General features: G+C 37.3%; 2 protein-coding genes across 4 annotated transcripts; both read right to left on the reverse strand.

Moving 5' to 3' along the window:
* Positions 1-4,076: 4,076 nt before the first annotated feature.
* On the reverse strand, positions 4,077-10,356 carry LOC149018318 (NADP-dependent malic enzyme-like). Of its 3 annotated transcripts, none has more exons than XM_089152605.1 (20): positions 10,079-10,356; positions 9,522-9,799; positions 8,073-8,193; positions 7,862-7,936; positions 7,599-7,750; positions 7,413-7,518; positions 7,218-7,283; positions 6,807-6,902; positions 6,638-6,709; positions 6,438-6,521; positions 6,258-6,356; positions 5,895-5,942; positions 5,752-5,805; positions 5,536-5,634; positions 5,357-5,446; positions 5,188-5,265; positions 4,997-5,071; positions 4,806-4,896; positions 4,562-4,690; positions 4,077-4,470 (listed from the first exon to the last, which is right to left on the reverse strand). In XM_089152605.1, exons 1-20 carry the CDS (start codon positions 10,106-10,108, stop codon positions 4,382-4,384), a joined length of 1,932 nt encoding a protein of 643 aa, XP_089008731.1. In that variant the 5' UTR covers positions 10,109-10,356; the 3' UTR covers positions 4,077-4,381. The 3 variants fall into 3 exon arrangements, with proteins under 3 accessions (XP_089008731.1, XP_089008732.1, XP_089008733.1); XM_089152606.1 differs by having other exon boundaries at positions 9,522-9,748; positions 10,079-10,355; XM_089152607.1 differs by lacking the exons at positions 9,522-9,799; positions 10,079-10,356 and adding an exon at positions 8,395-9,455.
* Positions 10,357-17,928: 7,572 nt separating this feature from the next.
* Positions 17,929-26,902, reverse strand: LOC149018319 (ABC transporter G family member 42-like). Its single transcript, XM_089152608.1, has 21 exons — positions 26,231-26,902; positions 25,527-25,821; positions 25,275-25,434; positions 25,116-25,192; positions 24,956-25,009; positions 24,317-24,407; positions 23,577-23,878; positions 22,897-23,495; positions 22,644-22,804; positions 22,402-22,511; positions 22,149-22,302; positions 21,801-21,956; positions 21,508-21,683; positions 20,970-21,302; positions 20,592-20,882; positions 20,407-20,490; positions 19,806-19,939; positions 19,478-19,705; positions 19,185-19,356; positions 18,787-19,041; positions 17,929-18,681 (listed from the first exon to the last, which is right to left on the reverse strand). The coding sequence occupies exons 1-21, from the start codon at positions 26,617-26,619 to the stop codon at positions 18,412-18,414; spliced, it is 4,491 nt and encodes a 1,496-aa protein (XP_089008734.1). The 5' UTR covers positions 26,620-26,902; the 3' UTR covers positions 17,929-18,411.
* Positions 26,903-27,653: the final 751 nt, after the last annotated feature.

Here is a 27,653-nt window from a genome sequence, read left to right on the forward strand (position 1 = left end):
ACAGTTCATGTTTCAAGAACCTTCACAAAGTAAGAACTTGGATGAAATTTCACATAAACATCATTATCACGTGTAAATTTAGTCACAGAGAGCAAATTTTTAGTAATAGAAGGAACATATAGCACTTTAGATAAAGTATAAATTTTTGAAAGGGTTGATAGAGATGCATTTCCAATATTTCTTATATGCAAATCTGAGCCATTACCAATGTGAAGTTGATCAGTACCATAGTATGGCATTGTTGTATCCATGTGGATTACATTAAAAGTAACATGATGAGTGGCATCCTGAGTCAGGGTACCAAGAAAACTTCTGGGGAAGAATTCAATTTGGAGGCATTGGCATTTGGTGCATAGCAAAAATAATATTGCCCAGCTGTATGATTATTTTTGATGCAAATCTGACAAGCAACCGTAGGGGGAGGGGGAGAAGATGTGTTGCATGTTGACCACAATTGGAATAACATCAAGCTCGTCCTCTGCCATAGTTGTGAGGGGCACGATTTCGGTTAGGGGATCGAGGGTTGATTTGGTGGATAGATTAACTTCTGATGAAGGCAAACAAGGGTGTCTGTTATATTGAAGACTATGATTTAGTAAAGGCCGACATCAAGGGGAGAGGGTCAGACGGAGGTTAGAGGTGGCAAGGTTCTTTCTACCGGCCACGACTTCGATGAAGGCAAATCAAGTGGTTGTCTTGTTTGATCTTTGAAGATTTATTGATTTAGTAAAAGGCCTATGAAATCATCAAGGGGAAGAGGGTCAAGACGGGAGGTAATAGAGGTGGCAAAGGATTCATATTCATAGCCTGGGCCACGAAACATTGTGAGGATAATATCAACATCAGAAACTGAGTGAGTAGCGGTTGCAAGATGATCAACAATAGATTTAATCTTCTGAACATACTCAACCATAGAAGAGTCTCCTTTGCGAATTTGCGGGAGTTGGTATTTCAATTGCATTATGTGTGCTTGAGATTAGGAGGCGTAAGTCCGTTCAAGGGAACTCCAAGCAGTGTGGGAAGTGGTGAGACCAATGATTTGAGAAAGAGTACTTTTAGAAAGGGAGAAGATGATCCAAGATAAGATCATCTGGTCTTGCTTGCACCATTGAGAATATGTAGGGTTAGAATTGGAGGTTGGTGTGGGTGATGTGGTGGAGGGATTGGGTATGGAGTGAGGAAGAACTACTAGATTAGTTCCATCGACATAGCCATTAAGGTCATGTGCATGAAGTAAATGGAGAAATTGCGATTTTCAGAGGAGATAGTTGCTTCAATCAAATCTTTACAGGTAGGAGAAAAATGATGTTGGAAGGTGAAATCAGAGGAGAAGCCATGGAAATGGTGGAGCTGGAGGAAACAGATAAACTCATTGTGAAGAGAAGGTCCTGAGGATCATGTGGACGGTGGTCATAGGTTGAAAAAAATGATACCAAGATAGAATTTCGTTTGAGAGAGAACTCAGTTGAGACAGAATTCTTCCACACAAATTTGTGAGATGGGGATTTCTATTAATATTATTTGAATTTGAATTACAACTTGTTTACAAGCAAACTCTATAATTTATTGACACTTTAACCATAACTCAAACTCTTCTTGATCGGTTAGAGATAAGAGCAATCGAAGATAGAGTTAGTTACGGTTCATTTGAATTTGAATTTAAAGGCTTATGATCATTGACATTGAGAAAGCCAAGGCCTAATGTAATTAGGGATCGAAGTACTAGCATCACTGAGGTGTAGGTTGAAGCAGGTAAGCGATATCTTAGGCTATAAAGACGACCTATTGTATTGAGAAGTGTATTAAACACATACAAAATCCCTAGGGATATTGCTCCTTGGAGTAGCCTTCAACAGCGTGAGGTGAACCATGTATGTCATGTGCCACTGTCTACTTTTATTTGTGGAAGTCTAATCCCTGTTTTGCAGAGCTTATGAGCAGAGGGAGCAGGCAGGGCTGAAACTAAAAGCACCCATCGTTTCACCCTCATTCTTGCTCTCCTTGAAATTAATAAGCGTGTTTGTGCAATTTTGCTTCAGTCAAGGTTTGAGCCAAGGTTTCGATCTCGATTGTAAAATCTCAATGGTTGAGATCGAAATTTTGATCTAATGGCTCAAATTGTCTCCCATGATAGCAAATGCAAAGGACTGAAGCATGCTCCATGTCTGTGAAGTTTCTTCTAGTGCTGATAGCCATGATGAAGTCCAATGACCTACTTCAAGCTGTTTTTGAAAGGGAGGTTGACAATGAAAGGAGCGTGCCCAATGTTTGAAACATCACACCCAAAAGGTCTGCAGAGCTGAAGTTCATTATTGTGCTAGTGCCTGTCGGATGCCTATCGTTGGGACAGGGAATCTCATCCAGCAAGGTGTCTGCCATTTGACAGTTTAATTGATTGAAAATTTACACTTCAGAGTTCAGACTGACTGCCAAATGCCATTGCAAGCTTGGCATTTAAAGAGTGAAGCTGCCAGTTGGGTCTAAGTTTTGGCTGTTCCTTCACGTACAGGCCTATTCTCCTTTATCATATTAGTACAAAATAATGTAGACCGGATTGCATTATTTGTGGAGCAGAAAGAGCCCAACCATGAATGTCTTGTTCAGGGCAGACCCAGGATTCAAAAGTAGGGGCTGAAGAATAAAAGTCCAGATAACCTTTCCGCTCGGAAGCACTAATGCTTATTTTGTAGGGCCCGCACATTTGAAAAAATAGGTAAATTATTGATAATAATTTTTTTGACAAATATAGATAAATTAAAGCCAAAAAAAAAAATAATGAATTCAACCCTAGAAAGTCATACGCAAACCAAAATTTCTTTATTAGTAGATACAAACCAATGGTAGTTTTACCTTACTAACTATAGGCATTTTATTCACAGTATAAAATCAAATAACAAAAATTATAGAAGAAATAGAGAAACAAATAGTATAAAATTATAAAAATAATAAAAAAAATAGAACGATAAATAAATTGAGAAAGAGAAAGAATAATTAATTGTGGAGAAGATTTTTTTCCAATTTTTCCTTAACCCATAGTTATAGAAGGGGAAGAGAATAAATAGGAAGAGAATAAATAGGAAGAGAATATGAGAGAGGAGAGAATAAATAGGGATTGAGGAATTAATTTTTAATTAGGAATGAAATTTTGAATAACTAATAAGATTTTTTTTTCAAAAATTTTCCTTAACCCACGTTTATAAAAAGATAAGAGAATAAATAGGAAGAAAACATGAGAGAGAAGAAAGGGGAGAATAAATAGGGATTGATGAACTAGTTTTTAATTTGGAATGACATTTATATCCATTATATTACCTTTAAAAATGGTTCTCAATATTTGGGGGGGCCAAATAGTGACATTTCACATGTAGAAAGAGAAAAAGCTAAGGAAGAAAAATAAAGGAATTAGCATAAAAACCGAAAAATTAAGGAATTTATAACAAATTTTAAAAAAATCAGAAACAAACCTGACCAAGGAAGTTACTGCATGAACACACGGAGGCTTATCTGGATTCAAAGAAACTTAGTTTGATTCTAAGGTAACTCGGGGGTTCTCAAAAATGCAGATCTGGGTCCAGGGTGCAAATCTTTGAACTTTAAACTATATCGAAAACCTAAAACTTCCATTATGAACCTCTTGTGGCAGTGTATATGAAAATGTATATCTCGTTTATGAAGAAACACAGGAGCTGTCCAATGATTTCATCCTGCAATGACCTATTGGTATTAAAGTTACATTAGTCAGATCCTCGTGACTGTCAAAGAGTTTGAAGCATTATCTTTCATATGTGAAATTCTCAAATGGTCTGTCTGTCAGTTGATTGCATAAGTTGTAAAGTCTAATACGGGCATATGTTCTTACTGGAGCCCATAAAAACTAGGGCTTGTACCAGAACCATCAAGATTAGTTAGTCATGCTGCAGAATTTTCAGAAGAAAAGAGAAGGCTTGGCGGAATCAATCTGGAAATGCATTGTGCCATCGTATTAATGTGAAAAAACAGCACAAGTTAATCATATTGAGTCACACTTGAGAGAGAGAGAGAGAGTGGACAGGATTGCAGGCAACTGCAGAAACAGATTCCATTGAATTTTTCCTTTCTTTTGTATCATAAATGACTAACATGAACTTGGTTATGTCTCCTTGCCTTACAAACTTTGCCTGGGTATTCTGCTTTTGTCAATAGATAGCTTTGATCACTGGAAAGAGTTGGATTAGAATTAAGCAATTCCTACCAGAGCCTAAATTACATACTATACGCAAGAGGCGAAGAGAGAAGGTATGGCAGACAACACCATAAAGAACCAAAGAAATATGGATTATCGATATGTTCACAACAAATGAAACTACATAAACTGTAGTAACGTGATTTGATTTCCACCATTTTAGCGGTAGTTTCTGTAAGCAGGACTGTACATGCAGCTAGCCGCGTACTCAACCAGATTCTCGGGTCGAGGTTGACGGGTTGCTAAACCTACAAAGAAAGCAGTTTGGGTGTGGTTAGTTCAAATTGTAGTTCTGGGATGTGGCAGAGCTTGCATGCCCCAAATCCAGAAGTAACTCACCTAGTTCATATGCTTTAGCAGCTACACTTGCAGCAATGTGAGCGGATATCTTTCTGATATTAGAAAATGGAGGATAGATGAGGCCTTTGTCAATGTTCTCCTGCGACACCTGGGCAGCCAACGCTTCCGCTGTTTCAAAGAACACACCAAATTTTTAGTGAATATCCATATGAACTAAACATTCAACATATGGGTCATGTATTCCATTGATGTTGTTAAAAGGACTTTCTGGGGTTCAACTTACACGCTGCCAAAAGCATGTCATCATGCACACGGATTGCACCGGAAATTATCAAACCCAATCCAAGTCCAGGGAAGATGTATGCATTATTTGACTGAAATCATTTTAACAGGACAGAAGTACAAGTTAGTCATGCTGGGGATATATCTTCCATCTATGGTAACCCACACGATAAGAAAGGTATAATGTTGAACCTGGCCAGGTACAAAAACCTTCCCATCATATTCAACAGGGTCAAATGGACTACCACTGGCAAAAATTGCACGACCCTGCAAATTGAGAGAGAGAATTTAGGTTTCCATTTTCATTAATCATCATACTTACTCTGATATCCATCATGTCTTGCGTGGTGAACAATAGAAATTTAAATCCTAATTCAAGTTACCTTAGTCCATTTGTATGCTTGTTCAGCCGTGCACTCAGACTGTGATGTTGGATTTGAAAGAGCAAGAATAACTGGTTTCTGCAAGCCAGTGATGAACATCAAATGTAAGCTTTTTACTGCCTAAAGTATAATAAGAGAGTAGGAGGAATGAACAGAATGAAAAGAGTACCTCATTAAAGGAGGCCATAGCTTCAACCACGTCCTGTGTAAAAGCTTTCCCTACCCCTGAGGAACCGATCAACACTGTTGGCTTGATTGCCTAAGAAGTAGCAACAACAACAGGCTATAAATTGAGGTTTCTAAACTGTCTGGGAAATTGAATACAAACACTGAGATGGGAGTAATAACCTTGACAGCATCCAGAAGTGTCTTGACAGGTTCATGCTCATGAGCCCAAGGTTTTTTGAAATGTTGAAGAGACTCCTTTCGGGAGTTGACGATTAATCCCTGCAAAGGAAACAAAATTAGAATAGATACTAGAGGGGGGAGGGGGAGTGGAACAAATCTGTATTCCTTTTTCTGTGTTTTAATGCAGGAACTTGGAAGTACTCAGTTTTTAATTACCTTAGAGTCCACAAGCCAAACTTTCTTGCGACTCTCTTCCAATGGAGCTTTTGTCTGCAAAGAAGATAAAAAGATATAAATCCCATACATCAAAAAGTCCTACAGAAAAATGTTATACAAGTAAACTTCAGAAAGTTACCAACCTGTTTTGAGATCTCAAGAGCTATAAGTTCAGCAATACCAGTACCAGCCTGCAAGCACAAAATAACAGCACTCAGGCATACCAATAGAACTTCAACTTGTAGAGAAAAGAAATTAAAAACAGTGAATAATTAACTAATTATTATGGAATAGTGATCCAGAGCCAGACATGGAAATTGAGGTGAGTTTCTGAGGGAGTAGAAATTCAATAGTTTTGATAGCATGACAATATTAGGAGAGATGAATTTAAAAAATAAAAATAAAAAAAATAAAAAATTGGAGTGTACTTTATTTAATTTATCTCAGGAGGTGTTGAGTAGTGATCATATAGAAAAAGGGGGTGAAAAGAGTTAATGGAAATGCACCTCTCCAGCACCAAGAAATAAGAATGTATGCTCTGCCAAGGTTCCTCCAACTAGCTTGAGTGATGCAACAAGTCCTGCTAGGACCACTGATGCTGTTCCCTGCAAAAGGACAGAAACCATTAGATTGAAGGTTAAACTAATGTTTCTCTGAGAAGTAATACCATCAATTAGAGAACTTACCTGTATATCATCATTGAAAACAAGATGCGATGCCTTATACTTTGCGAGCAGCTCAAAGGCATTGTGGTTAGCAAAATCTTCAAACTGTCGATTCAATAAAAAATTCTGAGGGTCTATAATAGCACAAATAAGCTTCAAGCCAAGCTTGAGAAGTTGCAAAACTACTCAGTAATCTCATTGAGATCCTGAACAGATGGTACCTGTACAAGGACTTTTTCCCCATAATTCTGCTTAACAGCACACATGAATTCATGTAGAAGTTCAGCATATTCCTACAGTCAGAAGGTACATAAAACAAGTTAGTATAATTGCAACCACAGATCCTGTAAAGTTCCTCATAAAAAGCTAGATCCTGCAAGTTGTAATGACCTGGCCAGTTGCTCTCTTCTGCCTCAGTCCAATGTAGAACTCATCCTTCAACAACTGCTCATTATTTGTTCCCACATCGATGGTCACAGGCAAGCACTGCAAAAGATAAAATCAAACAATTTCTATTACTGAGAGAGAGAGAAGCACAAGGATCATATGATTGAACTTGAAAGTTTGGTTGAGCTGGAGTAGATTGGCTCATGCTCCCTCCAAGGGGTAGCCTAAGCTTATGAGTTGGTCAAAGCAAATTAAATTTTTTGCACGAACGCAGAAGAATAAATGCAGTTGAACCAAGGACTATGTTGAGCCTACCCAAAATGCAAACAAGAACCAAAATAGTGCATACACCAAGATTCTAGTTTCAATAATCGAACAATCAAAGTACACAGTCTTAACAATGAGAATGCTTACTGAAGAAGGACGCACTCCTCCAAGTGCTGTATATAGCGCTAGTTTACCAACTGGAATTCCCATTCCCTACAAACAATTCAAGCATTGTCTCAACAAACTACCGAGATCAATCAAGGATACAAGAGACAGAATGTTCACCTAATATAAACCAATATTTCAAATATTGATGGTCATGAATTTAAATGAACTGCATACCTGGCAGCCAAGATCCCCTAGCCCCAAAATACGTTCACCATCTGTCACAACAATAACCTGGATATTTTTCTCAGGCCAGTTCTTTAACACTTCAAGAACCCTTCCCCTGCAAAAAATTGACTAATTCGCGTTAAAGACGAATACATGAGTTGCTAAGGAAAGTGGTTTAGTATTCAATGGACATACTTCTCTTTCAAGCTGATGTATAAACCCTGTGGACGCCTGTAGATGCATCCGTATTTCTGGCAAGCCTCACCAACAGTTGGTGTGTATACAACAGGAAGCAATTCCTCTACATGATCAATGAGAAGCTTGTAGAACAGCCTTGCATTTCTCTCCTGCGAACCAGGTCATAATTCCATAAAAAACCAAACAATCAAAGACCTAAATACAACATCAATTGAAACACAGAATACGCTAGTTGACCAGGGTGGTAGGTGAGTGACAACCTGAAGATCCATCATAGCAACATATCTCTGCAATGGCACTTGATATTGACGAAGATTGTGCATTATTTTCCTCTCCTGGAATTAGTTATAAAAAATTTAAAAAAAAAGGGATTATTAACGAAGATTATTTGGACAATTGTTCAAATTTTGCAAAAGCAAAGAAAAGATTGATTCTGTCTGAACTATATCACAGCTTTAACAATGTGAGAACCTGAAGTTCCTGAGATACAACTGCAGGGGGAAGAAGGCCACGCAAGTAATGAGCATCTCTCTCTTTCTCTGAGAATGCAAGCCCTTTGTTGTGGTGTGGATCCCGCAACAAGCTATACCCACTATACCAAAAGGAGAAGAAAAAAAAATTTAGAAGATCCAGCTGAAGAAATGAACATGGATCTCAGACCATAGCAACAGGTTAGAATTAACACCCTGAACATCACCAATGGCCAGAACAATATCACCGATACAAAAATCAAACTACGGCACAGAAAGCCTTGTATAGGTAAGGTTCAGTTCTTCTTAAAAGCTTTACTTACACAAGAAAGTATAGAAAATTCGGTTGATGAAACAAAGTACTGACTCCCATGTACAAATGAATAGCATATCAAGTTGATGCATAGAACAAAAGACCACAATTGTCCCAAATAATCGACACCATGGTGGTAAACTTTGTGTCTTCACGCACAAAACTGCTAAGAGATAGGTGAATAAGCCCAAGTATCAGAGTGGGATGCAACAAGCCAACAAGGATAGCTTTTGGACATGCCCATGGCCATAGCATCCAGTGTGTGATGGATGTTCAAAATTGTAAAACAGTAAGAGAGTCCCCTGTTCCAACTTCAATAAAATGACCAAAGAGGTATGATTCTATTTTTAAAAAATAAATTAATTTAATTTACAAGAGGAGAGAGAAGGAAAGAGAGGTGGGGATACTAAAAATACTGAAAGCGTCAAAAACAGTGATACCCCCAATGTTCCTGGATTAAGAGATCAAACAAAGTACACACCTTCCTGGAAATTCAACAAACAATCAAAGAAGGAAAAAGACTGGCATTAAACTAAAGAATAAACAAAGAAATAATTCGGACGACCAAACCATCAAGGTATCAACCGCTCAACCCTCCTGCTCCTAATATTAATAATTCCATTAAATTTCAGCTCAGCTACCAAAAGAAACCAAGTATAAAGGAAAAGGCTTGGCGTTTGCCCTTTCATTCTTCAATATTCTAGATCCAAAAGACTATACAATTCGAACCCAATTAAGATTTTTCAGTAAATATCTATATATGTCTATGTTTTTTGACCAAATCGTTTTACATCTGATACAAGTTTTCTTCCGGAAGAAAGGGACGAAGTCAGGGAGGAAAAAAAGGAAAGCAACAAAATTTCTTATAAACCAGATGACCACCGTCAAACAGTTGGAATGATAGAGACCATCAGAAGCACGCAAAGCATGTCAAAAGCAACCGGCCAAGTGGGTAAACCCCACCCAAAAAAAACCCAATTAAAAAGGAGAGATGTTCGTCGAAATCATCGAACAACCAACCAACCAGAAATAATTAAAAGAAAATACAGATTTGGAAGATCAGATCAAGGAAATAAATTAAAAAAAAAAGGAAAAAAAAGAAAGAAGGGTAATGAGGAATGGTGGATCATTTCTCACCTAGCAACCGAATAGGTCCAAGGGGTGATGGCCTGATCTTCAGTGGCGGCATCTTCGCCATAGGTGTCCTTGATACCTCCACCAACAGTGGATTTGGAGTTTAAATCAAGAGCAGGAGCACTTTCTCTTGTTTCCTTCATTGTGCTTTCCATGACAGCCCTAATCTTCCTTTCACCTGGTCGACCGTTGGAGCTCTGAGCCAGCACCACCACGGCAGATGCTTTTCTCTGCGTATGAGAGAATCTAGAAATGCCAGATAAACTCGTAGAGTTGTTGTTCTGCTTACAATCAAGAAACAAAAACAACCCAAAACCTCATTTTATACCAAACTCTTAGATTGACTCCATTTTCAAACCGAGACCAAATCAATAGCTCCAACAGAAAAAGAACGAAAAAAAAAAACAAACTTTCTTTCTCAGTGTCAAAAAAGCAGCCCACAGAAATGGACAGGCGAACTAATACCAAATGGAAACGAATGTAAACAGAAGAAAACAGAAAATTCTACAAATGGGCTAGCGTAAGGTGCAAAATTTCGAAGTGGGTTTGATTTGTATTACCAGGAAACTGCTTCTGTTCAATGAAATCATGGCGGCGAATTGAAAAAGCAAATGGGTGGGGCGAGCCTCGCGCTTCTGTTAGCAATAAGAGAGAGAGAGTACACAGAGAGGAGAGAGAGTCTTCTGTATGTCTACCTTCCTTCCCTTCTCTCTCTTCCCTTCTCTCTCCAACACTGCTTACTCTTCGTGTGTTCTCGCAATCACAGAAATCGCTTCTTTTGTTTTTCACAGATCGACGAGAGAAGGGGAGAAGCAATCGAAGCCAAATATATATATAACGTGGAAATGGGGAAGCTTCAAAGAGATTTACTGGTCTGAGAATTTTATATTATTATGTAATGAGATTGAAAAAAAACGACGCTGACGTGTAAGGCTGTTTGGCTCCCGTTGGTTTTACATATGACGACCAGCCGAGCCGAGCCGAGCCGAGTAGTCGTCGCGTCTGTACATCTGACGATGGAAGTGGAACATGATCGCTTGGTCGGCATGAGGCACGAGACACGAGTCAATTTCTTATGATTTTCATGCAGGTTTACCAAATTACCCTTTTGAAATACATAAAGCCAGAAAGTTGTGAACAATTATCGGCCGATACACGATACTGTTACGATAAATGAACCGCAAGTTGCAAAGCCTGCCACCCGTCCAATTTAGTGATACAATCAAACTTGTCAGTGCCCTCACTAAACGTTATAACCATCAATACATGAAATCCTAGTTACATGTTAAATAAAATATACTGGCTGTTTGGTTTTTCTTTGGAATGGGTGTTTTCGTTATCATGGAAAAAACACGTTTTAAACGTTATATAAAGATGAGATCAAGTCTAATTATACGTAGGTTGAATTTCATTAAATATTTTGGCATATTGATATTTTCTATCTATAAGGAAAGGGGTCATTATATAGAATCGGCTCACCCCGCGGGGAGCACGAGGCTCCCCGCGGGCGACCACACACGGGGGCCCCGGGAAAGAATTTTTTTTTTTGTGTTTTCCAAAAGTGTTTCACCGGGGCCCCACGCTTGTGTGGTCGAACCGCGGGGAGCACCTTTGTGCTCCCCGTCGGGGGAGCTGGTCCGGACTCCATTATATATACCATCGGATAGAGTCGAATTCATGACCTCTTCATTAAGAAATTTTAATTTTACTAATTGAGCAAATCTAACACCAACTAGAGTGCAAACACGGTACAGGGAAATATATTCTAAATCAAAAACAACATTATTTTTTTGTAAGAGCCAACAAAAATGAATCACTATAGAAATCAAAATAAGTAGATTGAAGCTTTTCACAAAACGTCCGTCACCCCTTTTATGTTATGTGCTCTTATAACTAGAATATCTTCTAAGGAGCAAAGCATGATCAACTCCATCAACTAGATTTTTTTTTTATGCAAATTTCTTTAAAAAAAACCCCTAGATTTTGCTTATTATTTTTTTTTATTTTTTTAATTGTTGATTTGTTTGTAAGAATAGATTTTGTCATCAAATAGTCACTCTCAATATATGCTCTACTTCTCTCACTATTTTTACTTTTGCCTTTTACAAATATGATGGCATTTTTGCTTGTTAGGTTCCCCTTGCAAAGTCACAATCTCATGCACATTTAATGTGGCTTTTCAAGTCCCAACCTTCCTAGTAGCTTGGTTCATGACACTTTCATTTTTGCAAAATGAAACATGGAGATTTGAGGAAAAAATTAACTTGCCGAAAAATTCCGATGCATGAATCCTCCAAATGGACACCAACAAAAACTCAAAATGAAAAGCATCTTCAGTGACAAAGTAATGCTACTTCGTCCTAACAACCAACAGAATAGGGAAAAGAATCATTGCAAGAATCAAAATAAATAGATTGAAATTTTACAATATAGCCTCTCATCACTTTATGTTGTGGGCTTGTTACGCTATAATTACAGTATCTCTGACTCTATTAACTAAGTTTAGTTTATAATTTATTTTTTTTTTTTATATATTATTGTTGCGAGAATTGATTTCGACATCAAATAGTTATTGTCAAGTGTGCTCTGCCCTTTTATTATTGTCCCTTCTCCCTTTTACAAATATGTCCACATAAAAATGATTTTCTACCCCCCCCCCCAAACCATATGTACCTTACATAACAATATCTATTATGTTTGGATACTCGTGTGAGTCATCTACCATATGAAATGGATAATTAGAATAATATAATTCTAAATCATGTGGGTCCTTGTTTTGGGGTTTGAGTGTGGCTACTATTAGTTGATCCTCGTGGTCCATGGAAATGGACACACGACGTTTTGGAGAGTGGATAGACTCATCCACCTAACTAGAAATGAAGCCCATTATGTTTTTAGGTGGCACATGACCCATGCAAATTGTTTTGGTAGGTGAAAATGAGTAAATGTTTTTTGTCTGCCTTTGAAGGCTCTACAAGACTCCACCAATATTGAAGCCTCCCCACACATCAGGCACGTAGAATTAGTTTTTTTTTTGTCTTTTTTGTCTTGCTATACAAATATATTACAAAAAGAAAAACATGTATATAATTCTGTTTATTTCATTAAAAAGGAAAAATATTCTATCGAAGAATATCTCAATTGGTGATATTAGCACATCTTATTAAAGAGGTCATGAGTTCGCTATGGTATTATAAAAAATTATCAATATTTTTAAAATAAAAAATTTCAAAAGTCTTCATTTAATAAGAATCAATCTATGTGCAAAGTAAAAGAATTCACTACAAAAATCGAAGGGAGTTGACCAAATTAGACATGCCGGTAAGATTCTTCCGTGTTGAGTCAAGTCAAAGTGATTCATCCCTCTCTCTTTGTGTGGGAATGTCCGCTCACTTTGCCTTGTAAGGGCATTTTCGTCACCTGAAACTCCAACAATCTATTATTTTCTGGTCACTGGGAATGTCCAGATATTCACCTTACAGGGGTATTTTCGGTGCCTGAAATTACAGTGTCTGAAATTCTCAATTCCTTGTTAGTTGTACACTTTTCTGAAGCCGGTCAAAAGCCGCTCAACTCCAACGGCTGACCTAACTCGCCCGTCGATATTGAAGACGCATATTTTCATATATCTTGAATCTTGACCGTTGAATCGATTTTCATTTTTTATTTCCTAATAATTTTATTTATGCCGGTGGGTCCCACGCTCGTTATTATTATCCCTGTCTCTATACAGTTGTAAACCTTCTGTGGTTTAGTTTGGTGGCACAAAGCGCGTGGTTTTTGTTTAGCTTTTTTTCAGTCGGAGTAAATATTTATAGAAGATTTAAGTTTAACTAACACGGGACGCGACGACTCGGAGAACTAAATTGACGTCACTGCGATTTGACACGTAAACTCAATCACGACCGCACAAGAGACATTCAACCAAGATACCCCAGTTGGAGAATGGACCCCACATGAATGAATCTCTTTATATTCCTAAACGGCTGATCCACGAGCCAGGAAGTACTTAGGTGGTTTGGGCGAGTGTTACAAAGGGGGTGGTGAAGAGATCTTGTAACGCGTGATCGCGTGGATTACAATGTCAGTGCTGACGACAACAGATTGATTTTGAGAACGGAATGAGAAACCAATGGGTGTTTTTCTCTTTTTATGAAAATGAAAAATAAATAAATAAATAAATAAAAGATATTTAATTAAAATTTTTTTTGGTATTTTGATTCATATCGGGAATCACGATTCATGAAAAGGAGGTCGTTTGGTAGGGGAAGGTCGAGACTAGGGACGGCGTTAAACGCCGGAGTATCCAAAGAAAGAGAGTTTGCTTTTATAAACAAAACACTCTTAGTAGTAGTAGTAGAGGAGAATCTCTACATGAGAACCCGATTAAGATCCATCGGTTAACCCAATCAAAGGTCAAGTATCGGGTCTAGAGACTCCGGATTCTTGATTTATTATGAGGGTTGTTGTGTCCAAATCCCAAACAATCAAAGTGTGAATTATAGGATTTGATCCCACACCAATAGTAGATAGAGAGAGCGGGCCGACTCTATTGGTCAGGTAACTACCTCAAATGATTAAGTCAATAAATAAATACTAACACCGTTCTTAGCCAATGGGGTGCAAGAAACTAGGATTAAGGAGTTGCCAAGCCATAGAAAGGAAAAACTAAGCATATATAAGATGCAGTAAATAGGTTTCAGTCATATTCTATCACCTGTGATAGGGGGTGATAGGGGTTGATATGGGGATGTTTATTTGCTATATGATCCAACGTAATAGAAATGGTAAACAATTAAGTTGATCCATTTGAAGAGAATTTTAAAATTTACAAAAGACCATCCTAGTAATAACCAAATTTACAAAGTGAAACTTCAAAAACTAGTTAGTTAAGAAACAAGTTTGTGAATCTGAAAACCCTAGCCAACTGCCCTCGTCTCCGGAGACCCAATCCACCTTGTAAAAAAATAACAATTTTGGGATTATCCATACAAGGAGGATTGGGTAACTGAAGACAAGGGGCAATTGGCTAGGATTTTCAGATTCACAAAATTTCGCTTCTTAGCTATTTTCGGGGATCACTATGCAAATTCAATTGTTATTGGGAAGGTCTTTTGTAAATTTTAAAATTCCTTTTAATTCAATTGGTGTAATTACTGTTTTTCCCCTTTCTTATTATTGTTGGATTGGTATTTATCTGATGTCAAAAGACGTACTTTGTGCGGACATCACTAACAAAATCCTAGGTATGGGGCTTCTCCCATCGTCGAGGTAGACTAATCCTAATCTTCCATTTTGTTATATCATTATACCATCTCAAGAACATAGGGTCAAGCCCATTGGTCCACTCAAATTCCTCGATCAAATATCATGGATCGGGTTGAACCACCTATGGGGATCAAGTTGACAATTGCAAAATAAGGGAAATTTTTATTTGGACCTAAGATTTCACCCAAGTCATTTTTAATTCCAAGAATCAAAGAACTGCATTTGCTTACCCTATGGTATTAAAAGGAGACCAACTAAAGAAACACCATTAATGACCAGCCAACTTCCATTAATTGAATTATTTCTATAATCTAAGTGCCTTTTGGACCTTTGATGTTTGACCTACTTCATTTTTAGGTGAAATTTTGCATTTGCCTTTCCTGTGCCAGCGCATAACAATTAATGACATATTATTAATGACCAAAATGCCTTATTGCCCTTTTGAATTTATTTTTCCTTCAACTTACCAAAGTAAATGTTACGAAAGAAAACTTTACAAAAGTAAAGTCTTGTAAAAATGATAAGAACTCATAAGCCAAGCTATGAGGAGGTTTATAACTTGGAAAGTCACATTGGATGTACGTGAGCCTGTAGGTCTACAAGAGGAAACCCTAGCTTCAGTTGCCCCTCATTTTTTATAGGCTCGCAAACCATCATTGTTTCCCAATACTTAACCAAATATAGAAAAAGCTTCCACTTTGCAAAAACAAGCTTCTCGTATATATTGGGATGATAGTCTAGATCCAATCATTCTTCGAGTGGACTTATCATTACCCAAGGCAAATTGATGAACGACAAGTAATTAAATTGAAATAGAAAAATGGGCAAATTACATACAAACCCTCCTGTCTTTGCAATCAATTATATCTACTATCCTTGAAAGAAAAGAAAAAAATTACAAAAGTCCATTTACTGCTTTCAACAGAACTATTCATTTAATTTTTTTCAATAGGGGGCACATGTAATTAATTTTTTTCCAAAGATAATAAATGTAATTGATTATGAACACAGGAGGTCTAGATGTAATTTTGCCTTGAAAAATATAAATTAAATCGAACTCAATAAGAGAGCCTTTGGTCAAAAAAAATATATAATAAAAGAGCCTAGTACTAGGCACCCAAAGTATCAATTCTTCAATGGACTCAAAAGTTCAGGTTAGCTTGGTTGGGTTTCCTCTTGCAGATCCATAGGCTCATGCACATCTAATGTAGCCTTCCAAGTCTCAGCCCTTCTCAGTCTCATTCATGAAAGTTCCATTTTTGCAATACTTTACTATGGTAAATTTTTTTTGAGTAATATTTACTTCGGTAAATTGAAGAAAGAAAATCGAAAGGGTGGAATGACATTTTGGTCCTAAGAACAACTAAACTAATGTAAGTCGTTTGATCATTAATAAATATAACATTTGGTGATTTTTTTAAATCTCACAAGAGAGACAAATACAAAATGTCATTTTTCTTCAATAAAAATGACTTGGTCAATTCTCAGGAGATCTAAATAAAAATTACGCGTAAAGGCATTTTCATCATAAAAAATCATATGGTTATGTTTGATTACTAAGATTTGATAAGATCCAACTGGAACTTAATGGTTGATACATAAGCATCTCCTAACATCTACAAAATATCATGGAGTTCTACTTAGAGAAGTAATTCATGGGTCATTCAAATCTACGACCAACTAGGTCATAAGCATTTCTATTTTTTTTAATGCAAACTATTCAATTATTTTAAGAATTGATTTTCCATTTTAACAATTCGATATATAAGAGATTATATGTAGAATAATCATATATAATAATAGAATTCAATATCCCATTCATTCAAAAGATCTTTTTTAATCAATTCCTTCGATCTATTATGTATCAACAATGAATATCACATTCTTCAAACTTTTAAAATTTCTCTCTTTTTTTATTTTTTATTTTTTTATTTTACTTTATATAGTAATGATAATATTTAATTAGCGTATAAGAAGTGCTTTTTACGTGGCTTGATTAAGATTCTCTGTTCCTAATGATATATGAAATAATACTACGCTTTTGTTTTTTAGTGAAAGAATTAGAAAAGAACATTGCATGCTTAATGCTTTGACAGGTAAATTATAGTGCAAAAACACATGGAACTCATGTATTATGGAGGCCCATTAGCCTATTTGGATCCAACTAACTAAAACAACCTATTTAATTTGTCATTAAAAATACGCCAATTCTCTTGTTGATCTCCTTTCCGACTGAACCGTTTTATCTGATTAAAACTCTATAAATATGTAATTTATGTTCTCTTATGGTATTAATTACCTCAAAAAAATAAATTCTCTAATGGTAGCATACATTATACAAGTCTACACCTCAGTGTATAATTATTCATGTTTGGCCTTGACGACCCTGACCCGCTCTAGGCCCATCCTGAGCCCAAATAGGGCTTGGGCTCAGAATTTTGGGCGGACTTGGGATTACTCTTTGACCCACTAGGCTGTCTCGACCCATCCATTATTTTTTGCCTTGACCCTAGCCCTTTGGCTCTAATTTCTAGCCTTAAACTTGGCCCTAATTTTGTCATTGATGCTTGATCTTAATGAAGGACGGATAAGGACAAGGTCAGGGCCAATCACGGCTAGGGACAGGGCCAAGTATAGGGTGGGAATGGGCTTGGCTTGGCCCTGTAGGGCTTAGGAACATGGATAATAATCTTTGACTCTAAATTAGGGTCAAAGCGGGAATGGGCTTAGATTAAAATATATAAGGTTGGGCTTGGGATTGCAAAAGCCCGGCCCAGCCAGGCCCTATCGCAGCCCTACTTTATAATCTTCTTCCTACATAGTGAAAGTTCTTCGCTTGTGGACTTAACACATCGCATTGGTCTTGAAACCATGTTAAATATATGTGTTGCTTTGATTTGTTTCCCTTTTTATTTGTGATTTCTTGGAAGCTTTTATTAATAGTGATTCATCAAAAGTACGCGAGAAAATCTCTTTATATTGTTAATTCATTGCCAGAGATGGCTTAGAACCCAACGGCTAATTCATTTTTCATAGACTAGACCATGATTTGTAAGATACAATTCAGCCACGACTAGTGATGGATTTTATTTTCCTTCCAAGTCCTCAGTTCTTCTAGACTTACAGAAGAACAGTGTCGGCTGGTCATGACAACTTGCTTCCATTATTGCTTGACATTTTTAATGTTGTTTCTTCTTTAGATTCTGTAACTATATTGATGCAGGAAAGACCTTTAAAATCCATGAAAAACCAGTTCTTCAATAGGGCTTGACCATTAGAAGCTAGGATATATACAATCACTCTGAGATGCATATTATGTGTTCTTCCACAGAGCAAAGGTTTCTTTAACATTGATGATCCAATACGTTCTAGCTTAAGCTCAACTCCATTCAGTATCTCTTTTGAGAATTAAACTAATCCATATGGCTGACCTGAACACATCTTGTTCCCTGATGGATGAATGCGAATTTGGTGCACTTGCTGCTACTCTCTGCTTTTACTATTCTTTTTATCTGAATTTGGAAATTCACGTTTATTTACAAGAAGAACTTGGATGATGAACCTACGAAGGATTAGGAAGAACATTTCTTTTATGCTCTACATATGGATACTACACTGTACATTTCTACCTCTGTTGGAAATTCAGTGCCTTAATGGCATATGCATACAAAAATGCGAAGAAGACTGCAAATCCAACAAGAACACCTGCAATTGGGCCCATGAAATTTGTATCGTACCCAAAGTGTTCTTCCACATAGCTCTTAATGCTCTGCTGCTTCCCTCCAGTCACACTGATTAATTGCTCCTGGTCTCCATATTGTGAAACTATAAGGCCATAAACTGTCCATGCCACTGGGCAAATCCAGTAATACCAGATCCACCACTTTGGAATTTTCTGCAAATTTTATAAAGTGTTAACTGTTAAGACCATTGGGAAAAGAAGAAATTGGAAAAAGGAAAAAAGATCTTCAGCTGGATGCAATAAGGAAGACTGACTTACTGGTTTGGGGATGAAGAAGCCTGAAAAGAGATTAAAGAGCCCGAAGAAAGAAGCAGCAAAAATTGCAGCAACTTGGTGGTTTGGTGTGATGGCCACGGTCATCATTCCGTAATAAGTAAAGTACAAAAAGGAAAAGAAGCTGATGAAAAAGAACCAAAAGTACTTCGCTACTGTCCATTCAAAGCTGACCATGGCATATACAATAACTGTGTAATATGTGGTTTGAACAAATACATATGGGATTTCTGCAACCACCTGCATCACAATGGATATGGCATTACTTCTAAGGGGTGTCTTTGCTTGATAAATTAACTATAAGATATGACTTGTTTTATAGGCTAATTGAACTGTTCACCAGTTCTTGTTAGTTTCTACTCTTCGGAGTTTCCATTTCTCACCTGAGCAATAGCATATGGTAAGGCTGAGTACATCCCAGCAGCCCTTTCTCGATAGAACACTGTTCTTTCAATAGAGACAACCGGTTGTACAGTTGAGCAGTTTTGGATTCCAGCAAACTGGACAGCCGCATACATAGCTCCAATAATGATGGTTAGATCAGTTGAACTCTCCCTGAACCATAGCCAAAAGAAAAACCCTTAGGTTTTTATTGAAGTGCAGATGAGATGCAAGGGTGAACATTGAACTCTTATTAGCAAAGGTGCAAAGCTAAGTTGGGTTCCCCAGAACTGACCTTTTAGAGCCAACATCCCAGAAGATTGTCCCGAGCATGAGTGCACAAGACAAGGTAAAGAAAAATCTGACAAGATTATAATCTGGGCTTCTCCAATAAGTCCACCACTGCTTCCATAAGCAAGATTTGAATTGCCCCCATGATGACTGAGAATATTTCGTTGGAAAATAAAGATCTTTTGCTCCAGGGGCTGGGATGCTCAGATCCTTGACTAATGCCTTGTTTCGCCTGGTAACAGATGCAACGTGACACATATAATATCAAGGTCTACAAAATTTTCTATTTATAGCTGCTGGGTTCAGAAATAGATTAGAGTTGGCTTCCTTACTCAAACAAGGGAGATGATCTGTAGTGCTCAGCAAAATCAATTCCAAGCCGAGCTTCAGTGCCAATAGAGCTAGCTTCCAGCATCCATGCTGCAGGGTTGTAATTTTCTTTGATCTTTGGAACACCCGGAATGCTCTGAAAACCAGTAGTAGAGAATATTAGATTACATTTCTTATCTTGTAAATTATTAAATTTATACAATTGGCAGCCTTACTAAACAATAGTTTTTTTTTTTTTTCATGAATAAATAAAATTCATTACCAAAGAACAAAAATATAGTCGCTCATACAACAAAGCATGAATTTAGCAAAGCTCTAGCGCATAAACTGAGCACAGTGGAACAAAAGCCCAAAAGGAAACTAGAACAAGCACTAGCCCTACTTTTTGGATTTAGTCTTTTTCTTCTTCTTTTTGGAGGACCTGAGGTCAACTAAGAAATCGTCACCGAAAGGACTCCCATGGAAGTTGTTTGATGTCTTGATAATCTTAGTTTTACTAAAAAATAGTTACTAGTTTATAAATGTAATTTTTTGTCCTTTCAGCCAACCAAAAAAAATTTTAAAAAATATTCGTATTTAGCAGGAGGGAGAATTGATGTTTACCTCAAAGTACTCAATTATCTTCTGAGAATTTCGACCCAAAGGGCCTCCGTAGATAACTTGACCTCCTCTTTTCATCAACAGCAGCTGGTGTATAACATCATGTGAATATACCAATCCACCATAAAATGTGTGTATGCATGTGTGTGGTGTCTCTAGGGTTGTGAGAGAGAAGGAAAAGTTTTTACCTCATCAAAAGCTTCAAAGATATCAATGCTAGGTTGATGAATAGTGCAGACAACTGTTCTACCAGTGTCAACAGTGTTCCTCACAGTTCTCATGACAATGGCAGCTGCCCTTGCATCAAGTCCTGATGTTGGTTCATCCATGAAAATGATTGAAGGATTAGCAACAAGCTCCACTGCGATTGTCAACCTCTTCCTTTGTTCAGTTGAGAGGCCTGTAATCCCAGGAAGCCCCACTATTCCATCCTTGAGATTGTCAAGCTCTACTAGTTCCATAACTTCATCCACAAATTTCTGAAAATGATTTCAAACCAGGTGTTTTAGAACCTGCAGTTCTAAATCAAAATAATTTGAAACTAAAAATAAGATTTGTGATACTACCATCTTTTCCTCGCTGCTGATCTCTTTTGGAAGACGGAGGAAAGCAGAGTAGATCAAGGATTCCCTAACGGTGACTTGTGGTGAATGGATATCATTCTGTTCGCAGTAACCTGATATTCTCGCAAAAGTTGCTTGATTCTTAGGGAAGCCTGAAATTCTGATATCACCTTCAATGTATCCCCCTGTCTTTCTTCCTGCAAGAACATCCATCAATGTTGTCTTTCCAGCCCCACTAACCCCCATCAGTGCAGTGAGAACACCAGGCCTGAATGCCCCTGTCACTCCCCTAAGTAACTGGAGTCTATCTTCTGTCACTCCTTGGTCTTTCATTTCCTGTTAAGATCAGTAATTCAGTTAGCTTTTTCTTAGTCAGCACAATCTTCCTTGGTTACTTATTTCTTGATTTTACAGTGATACTTGGGCAACTTGACTTTTGTAAAGTACGATACTGATAATGAGTATATGCTCTTTTGATGATTCAAGTTCCAAACTATTAGTTGAAGAAAGTGAAAATGGTGAAAAGCATAGGAGATCTAACCGGAGGCATGTCGACATAGTAGTTCACATCGTCAAATGACATAGCTAGAGGTGTGAAAGGAAGAACCATCCCCCTCTTGGGAGCAACCCCATTTGCTGCTTCGAGGGCTGAATCACCATTTCTGCTTAGTCCATTAGCATTGCTTCGACTGCTCATTCGTTGGATTGTCATTTCTCCTGAAAGATTTCAAGTCTATGTTAAACAAATAAGAATATGTCAAGTAACTTTTATCTGCAGTTCTATGCTTTGTCAAAGATGTAGACAGAAATACATCTCATTGTTGCATATCTTACTTGTATTGTTTCCATCTGTCGCCGCTAAAGGTTGAGGGGCTGTTTCTCTCTTCGACCTTGATGTTAAAATTCTTGGTTCTTCTTTTGATTCTTCTTGGTCAGCCTCCATATCGGAGGCCACTTCTTCGGATATAATTGCTTGTGGTTTTCCAAGAGCTATCATTAGAAAAGGGAAACAACAGCTGAGAAGTAAGAATTTGTAATTAATACTTCAACTAAAAACAAATTAAGAAGGGTGATCCGTTAATAATTCAGTGAGGTTTAGTCTCTAGAATGTCTATAACAAAAATGATCAAGATGCATGAAACAAAATAAAATATCTGGTCTAGAATGAAATTGAACACTCACGGTTTAAGTACATAAGTGCTAGGGTGAAGAGGGCATTGAAGAGGAATGTGAACCCCAAAAGAGCAGCACTCCCAATCCAAAACCAATTCTTCTCTGCGAAGACACCATTGTTCTCCATCACAGCAATTCCCAATCTTGTGACATTATCAGATGCCTGTCATAGAATTATGGTAGTGTTTTTAAAGAGATTTCATCTTTTGATCATAGTGGATTCTAGGCCTAGTTGCAAGAAACCTCTACAACTCAAACATACCAATTTGTTCATCCACCTTGGAGCAAACATCTCATTGACAACAACAGCATTATAAGTGTATGAAAGAGGTGAAATCCAGTAACCCCAAACCCACCAATTGGGAATTTGATCTGCAACAGCAAATTACTATTTATATCAGCTATGAACAATAGTTGAGATCAAGAACAGGGTAACTCTTCCTTAACGGAGTATAGAAGACAATGCTAGACTATGGCAGGAACTAGGAAAATGACATCACTAACCTCGAGGAATGATAAAACCGCCTAGCAAGAACACGATGAGGAGCATAAGCGAGCCACCCATGCTTGCGATGGTGTTTGTCCTACACACTCCAGCTATAAGCCTGAAGACACCCGCTGCCATTTGTTGGACCAAAAATATCAGCAGTAATTGCTTGAAAAACCTACAAAAGAAGAGGGGAAGCTTAGAATCATTCATATTGTCTTCTTGATAGTTAAGAAAACTAGAAAACTTCGTTCTGAAATTGAGTTGTACCTGCTAGCCTCTGGGGCGAAACCAATAGTGTAGTAAGTCATAATCATCCATACAATGGTTTCAAGAATGGCAATTGGGATCCTAAGAAGGAAATTTGGAAGAGTAAAAACCCAGGCCGGGTAGAAGAGTAGGTCTCTGTGCTTATACAACACAGGAAGCCTTGCAATGGTGATGGTGATCTCTGCAAACCCATTAAACATGTTGATTACCACAGCAAAGATGAGGGCACCAGCATAAACGTCACCATCGTTTTCGGTTGAGGTGTGCATTTGGGTCTTCAAGAAAACAGTGGAAGCAATGAACGCAACGATGATGATCTGAACAGTCTTGAAGATGTAAACGAAGGAATTTCTCTTGATAAGAAGCCATTCCTTGTCAAAGGAAGCCCTTAAAAGCTCCATCGTGGGAACAGAGTACTTGGTGAACACAAGTGCTGCCTTGTGGCTTCTGCTCTTGTCGAAAGGTAGTGAAAGCTCGTTCTCAAGGCGCAACCCGGTATGGAACCGCTTGAACCGATTCACAAACTCGCTCACCGATATGTACCGGTATGGTTTTGTCTTATCTGCCCAGTATTGCTCTTGATCCTTCTTCGAGGTTACCTGAAATAACGAACATGAGATGAGACGGACATTGTCATGATCCGGTGCTTCGCCACTTACCAAGTGTAAGTAAGTTGATACCTCTTGAAGGAAATCAGCAGTTCCCTTTCTCTCTGGACACCGAAAACCACAACTTTCAAAGAACTCAAGGACATTCTCTCGTGGGCCCTGGTACACGATCTGGCCCTCGGATAGAAGAACGATATCATCAAAGAGATCGAACGTCTCCGGAGCAGGTTGAAGGAGGGACATAAAAATGGTAGCCTCAGTAAGGTGCACAATCTGTTGCAAGCACTTCACTATCTGATATGTTGTCGAGCTGTCTAGACCCGTTGATATTTCATCCATGAATAGAGTCTTTGTGGGCCCTACAATCATTTCTCCTGCATTTAAAAATCAATGATCATAATCGGATCCATCATGTGGGACCCATCTCTGATAGATTTCGTCTAGATATCTTACATGTTTTGAAATATTTAAATATTCATATACCTATAAAGATTGATAAGACTTATATATTTATTTTCTTGTTTTCTTGTTTTCTTGTCAAGAGGGCAAAGGTAGGTGGGATTGCACTAAGGCTATTGAGATGAGAAGTCCTTTTGAGTTGTTAAAACTTTAGGAATAGGAATCTATATTTTGTTAGGATTAATGATCACAAACACTGGAGTGCTTTCCACTTTGTAATAATTATCAAAATCATGTTCCCAACCAAAAATCTCTAAATAAAAAAAAAGAAAGCATGCTTAGTGATGGATTATGACATAAGCAAAACATAATTAAGTAGTAAGAGTAGATGAATTAAACTATACTATACTAACCGGTAGTAACTCGCTTTTTTTGTCCGCCAGAAATTCCTCTCTGCATCTCATCACCGACGATTGTGTCTCGACATATATCGAGTCCCAATATCTGTAATAGTATTTTTATAGACTCGGTCAAACTATTTCTCAAAAAAGCATCCAAATTGTTATAAACTTTACTTAAATTAGAGACTTTCTTTTCACTTCATACAAAATGACTCATAAAAGTCACCACCACACACATCTCATCCTCATCTTGAGGTGTTTGGTCACCAAGAACTTTGCTATCCTTGAAGAGTTAGGGGGACAAAATCCAACAATATATAAGGTAAAAACTCCACACCTTATAGGTTGGACCTACACGACAAAGATCAGAAAAAGGATTTTCAGGAGGGTCCAGGAAATTCAATCTTTATGGTTGTGGAAAGTAGTTCACCAACCCAATTAGCCAAATGGTATGAAAGCTGACAAGCATTTGGCTTTGCCATCCTTGGTCAGTGGAGCCTCAATTTCTGCATGTTCCTGGAATTCAACTGAGAATACTGAAATTCCAAGGAACCCATTTGATTCCTCTTTGTTAAAACCATAAAGGGGAAGTTTTCCACACCTAACATTTGTCACAGAGTCATTCTCTCAAACACTTTCATACACACCTACCCTGAGAGTGTAGTCCGTGATCAAGCTGCTTTCAACACCTTCCATTGCAGTTGCCTGAGAAAGAAGAAGTCAAAATGATAAATTAAAAAAACTAAATATATGAAAATTATTTTATGATTAAGAGAAGGAAATTAAGCAATGGTTATATGTATTTAATTACCTTCATGAAAAGATCAACTTCTGCCTCTGGGAAAATTCCAGCATCCTTCTCTCTCCTAGCAAGCTCAGCCAAGAGCTCTGTTTTTGAACAAAATCTTAACCCATTTCAGATTCAGTAAATAACATTAATGGGTAGTGATAAAAAATTTAATTTACTTACCGTATCTTGATCCAACCCCTTGGCATCTAGCAGAGAAATCTAGGGTTTCTTTTACTGTAAGTTCTCCTATGTGAACATCATTCTGGCTAATATAAGCAGATGTTTTCTGAGGCACAAATTCATCCAGTCTATACCCATTGTATGTAACTTGCCCTTTAACCTGTAAAATGAGAAAATGTTAATCAAATCAGCCAGTAAACTTGGATTCAACTTGAGATGAACTGAGTTCACAAGCTCCAAACATGGAGTTACCTTCAAACTTGGATCCAACTTTCCTGCAAGTGCCAGTAACAGAGTTGTCTTCCCAGAGGAAGGAGGGCCTAGTAAAAGTGCCATTCTTGAAGGTTTTATAATGCCTGAAACATCCTTTAGGATTGTGAGTTTTGTTGTTTTAGCTAGTCTGATTCCTAGTAAACTTAGAACTGATTCTGCAGCATTCATTGCAGCATTTGGGAGGGTTGGGAGAGCTCTGCTTCCAATGTAGCAATCTGCTTCAACTGTTACATTTTCAAATCTAACTTCTACTGTTGGAAGATGGATACCAACTCTGCAACCAAATCATGATAAAATAAATTGTTACATCAATATGAGAACTAAAAACCCATTTGGTAATTTTAGGTGGATTAGGAAAGGACGTTCTATCATATAAAATCCCATATTTTGTTCTTCAACAATAAAACACTGATGAAAATTATTAAATATCCAATAAAATATCTGAAGAATTGTTCTTATTCTACATGGATTTTATTCACTACCTAGAATCCCTTGTATCAGAAGAAAATAAAACCAATAAAGAAAATAATAATAATTATTATTTATTTAAATAAAAACACAAAAAATACAAAACTAAAAATAAAAAATAAAAAAGCTCTGCTTTGTTCAGAAATCCATTAGCCAGAGAAAGCAAAACAGAAACGAATATAACTTTATCAATAAAGAAGAATTAGAGAGTTCACCTGTCAATTCGGTTCCTAAGCTTACGCAAGAACTTCTCATTGTCTTCCTCTGCGACTTTGAAGATTCTCTCAATGAAATTTATTCGTTCATTCATGTCAAGCTTCCTTACATCAATCTCCTTGTGAACCGATTTGCTTCCTTCTTGGTCTTGATGTTCATTCTCAAGAAAAGACTTCATGATAGTTGTTCTAAGGCGATCATAAGTGGGAAGCTTCTCCAGAGCAGCCCACCTGAGAGCTTCTTCGTCATCATCAACACCACTACTCCTCTTCGATCTCGAAGACCTTGCAAACACATCTTCCACTCCCCAGTGTCTTTTGCTCGTGCTCCTACTCATGTTATGACTAATTCGCCGACCGGAATCCAAAACTCTCTCTAGCCCATCCATCTTCTGTAAAGTACAATTCAGAAAAGATGAAAAATGCAGAACTAAGCCAAGAAAAACATACTTTAGATTAAGAAACTCCCTAGTGTTGGGAATTGGAAGTTAGAGTTGCTACTGAAGAAGCAAATTTCAATCAATTCAAACAAGTTCTTTTGAAAGAACTTGAAGATGATGAAGGGCTACTTTTATCTCTCAAGCTTCACTTCATGGAAAGTTGAAGGAAAAAGAAAGAGAGAGATAATGGAGCAGAGAGCTGGCATGTTCTACTTATATAGTTATATGACTTACCTGGCTAAGAAAGAAGGTGAGGCAATAAGTAAGTTGGGGAAAATGGAAGACAAATCCTTTAGGCTTTGCTGGGTATTATTAGGTGTATCTTTTCAGTCTGTATTTGGTATGTAATTGATTATGGAATATATATAATATGTATTAAAGACTACAAAGGTAGCTAAATATTACTATTATCAAAGTAGAATATCCTTTTGAGTTTTTTACATGCAACCCCACCAAAATAATAATAAATACGAGGCACCCCTGCAAAAAATCATATCAAAACTTTGACTACTAAACGATCATCATTCACGAGAAAATCACACACAAAAACAAAAACAATTAAAAACAACATAGAAATCTAACACGGTTCACACATCAATATGATATACTACATTTAGAAGTGAAGTAAAAAGACTCTCAATGCATATGGAAGAAGGTTATAATGGAGATATCTGTAAACTATTAGAACAACATTATAAAACTTCATTTAGAACCATATATCAGAAATCCTCATATCTTACAATGATTTTAGGAGAGAACACGAGGAACATGTTCATAGAGTGTCTTTTCTTTCATTCATTCATTCTTCTTCTTCTTTTTTCTTTCTCATTTTTTTTTTCAATGGTAAATACACATATGTAGGGTTTCAATTGGGGAGACAGGTCATGTGAGCCCATTAAGATATATCGATGTGTCAATCTTGAAAATCAAATAGGGGTTATCCACAACATTCACAATTATTATTTTATTAGTTATCATAACTT

Source organism: Hakea prostrata, chromosome 4 (genome assembly GCF_041222555.1).
Source record: "Hakea prostrata isolate BN-2017 chromosome 4, UWA_Hpros_2, whole genome shotgun sequence".
In the NCBI taxonomy this organism is placed as follows: domain Eukaryota; kingdom Viridiplantae; phylum Streptophyta; class Magnoliopsida; order Proteales; family Proteaceae; genus Hakea; species Hakea prostrata.

What these genes read in the sequence shown, in the direction of transcription:
- LOC149018318 (XM_089152605.1), bottom strand. Translation starts at nt 10,108, where the DNA reads ATGATTTCATTGAACAGAAGCAGTTTCCTG. An exon ending in TAGGGGATCTTGGCTGCCAG is followed by an intron (nt 7,284 to 7,412) that starts GTATGCAGTTCA and finishes AATTGTTTGTAG; the next exon opens with GGAATGGGAATTCCAGTTGG. An exon ending in TATTTCTTGGTGCTGGAGAG is followed by an intron (nt 5,943 to 6,257) that starts GTGCATTTCCAT and finishes TTGTGCTTGCAG; the next exon opens with GCTGGTACTGGTATTGCTGA.
- LOC149018319 (XM_089152608.1), bottom strand. Translation starts at nt 26,619, where the DNA reads ATGGATGGGCTAGAGAGAGTTTTGGATTCCGGTCGGCGAATTAGTCAT. An exon ending in AAGTTGATCTTTTCATGAAG is followed by an intron (nt 25,010 to 25,115) that starts GTAATTAAATAC and finishes CTTCTTTCTCAG; the next exon opens with GCAACTGCAATGGAAGGTGT. An exon ending in TGGGATGTTGGCTCTAAAAG is followed by an intron (nt 19,357 to 19,477) that starts GTCAGTTCTGGG and finishes GCTATGGTTCAG; the next exon opens with GGAGAGTTCAACTGATCTAA.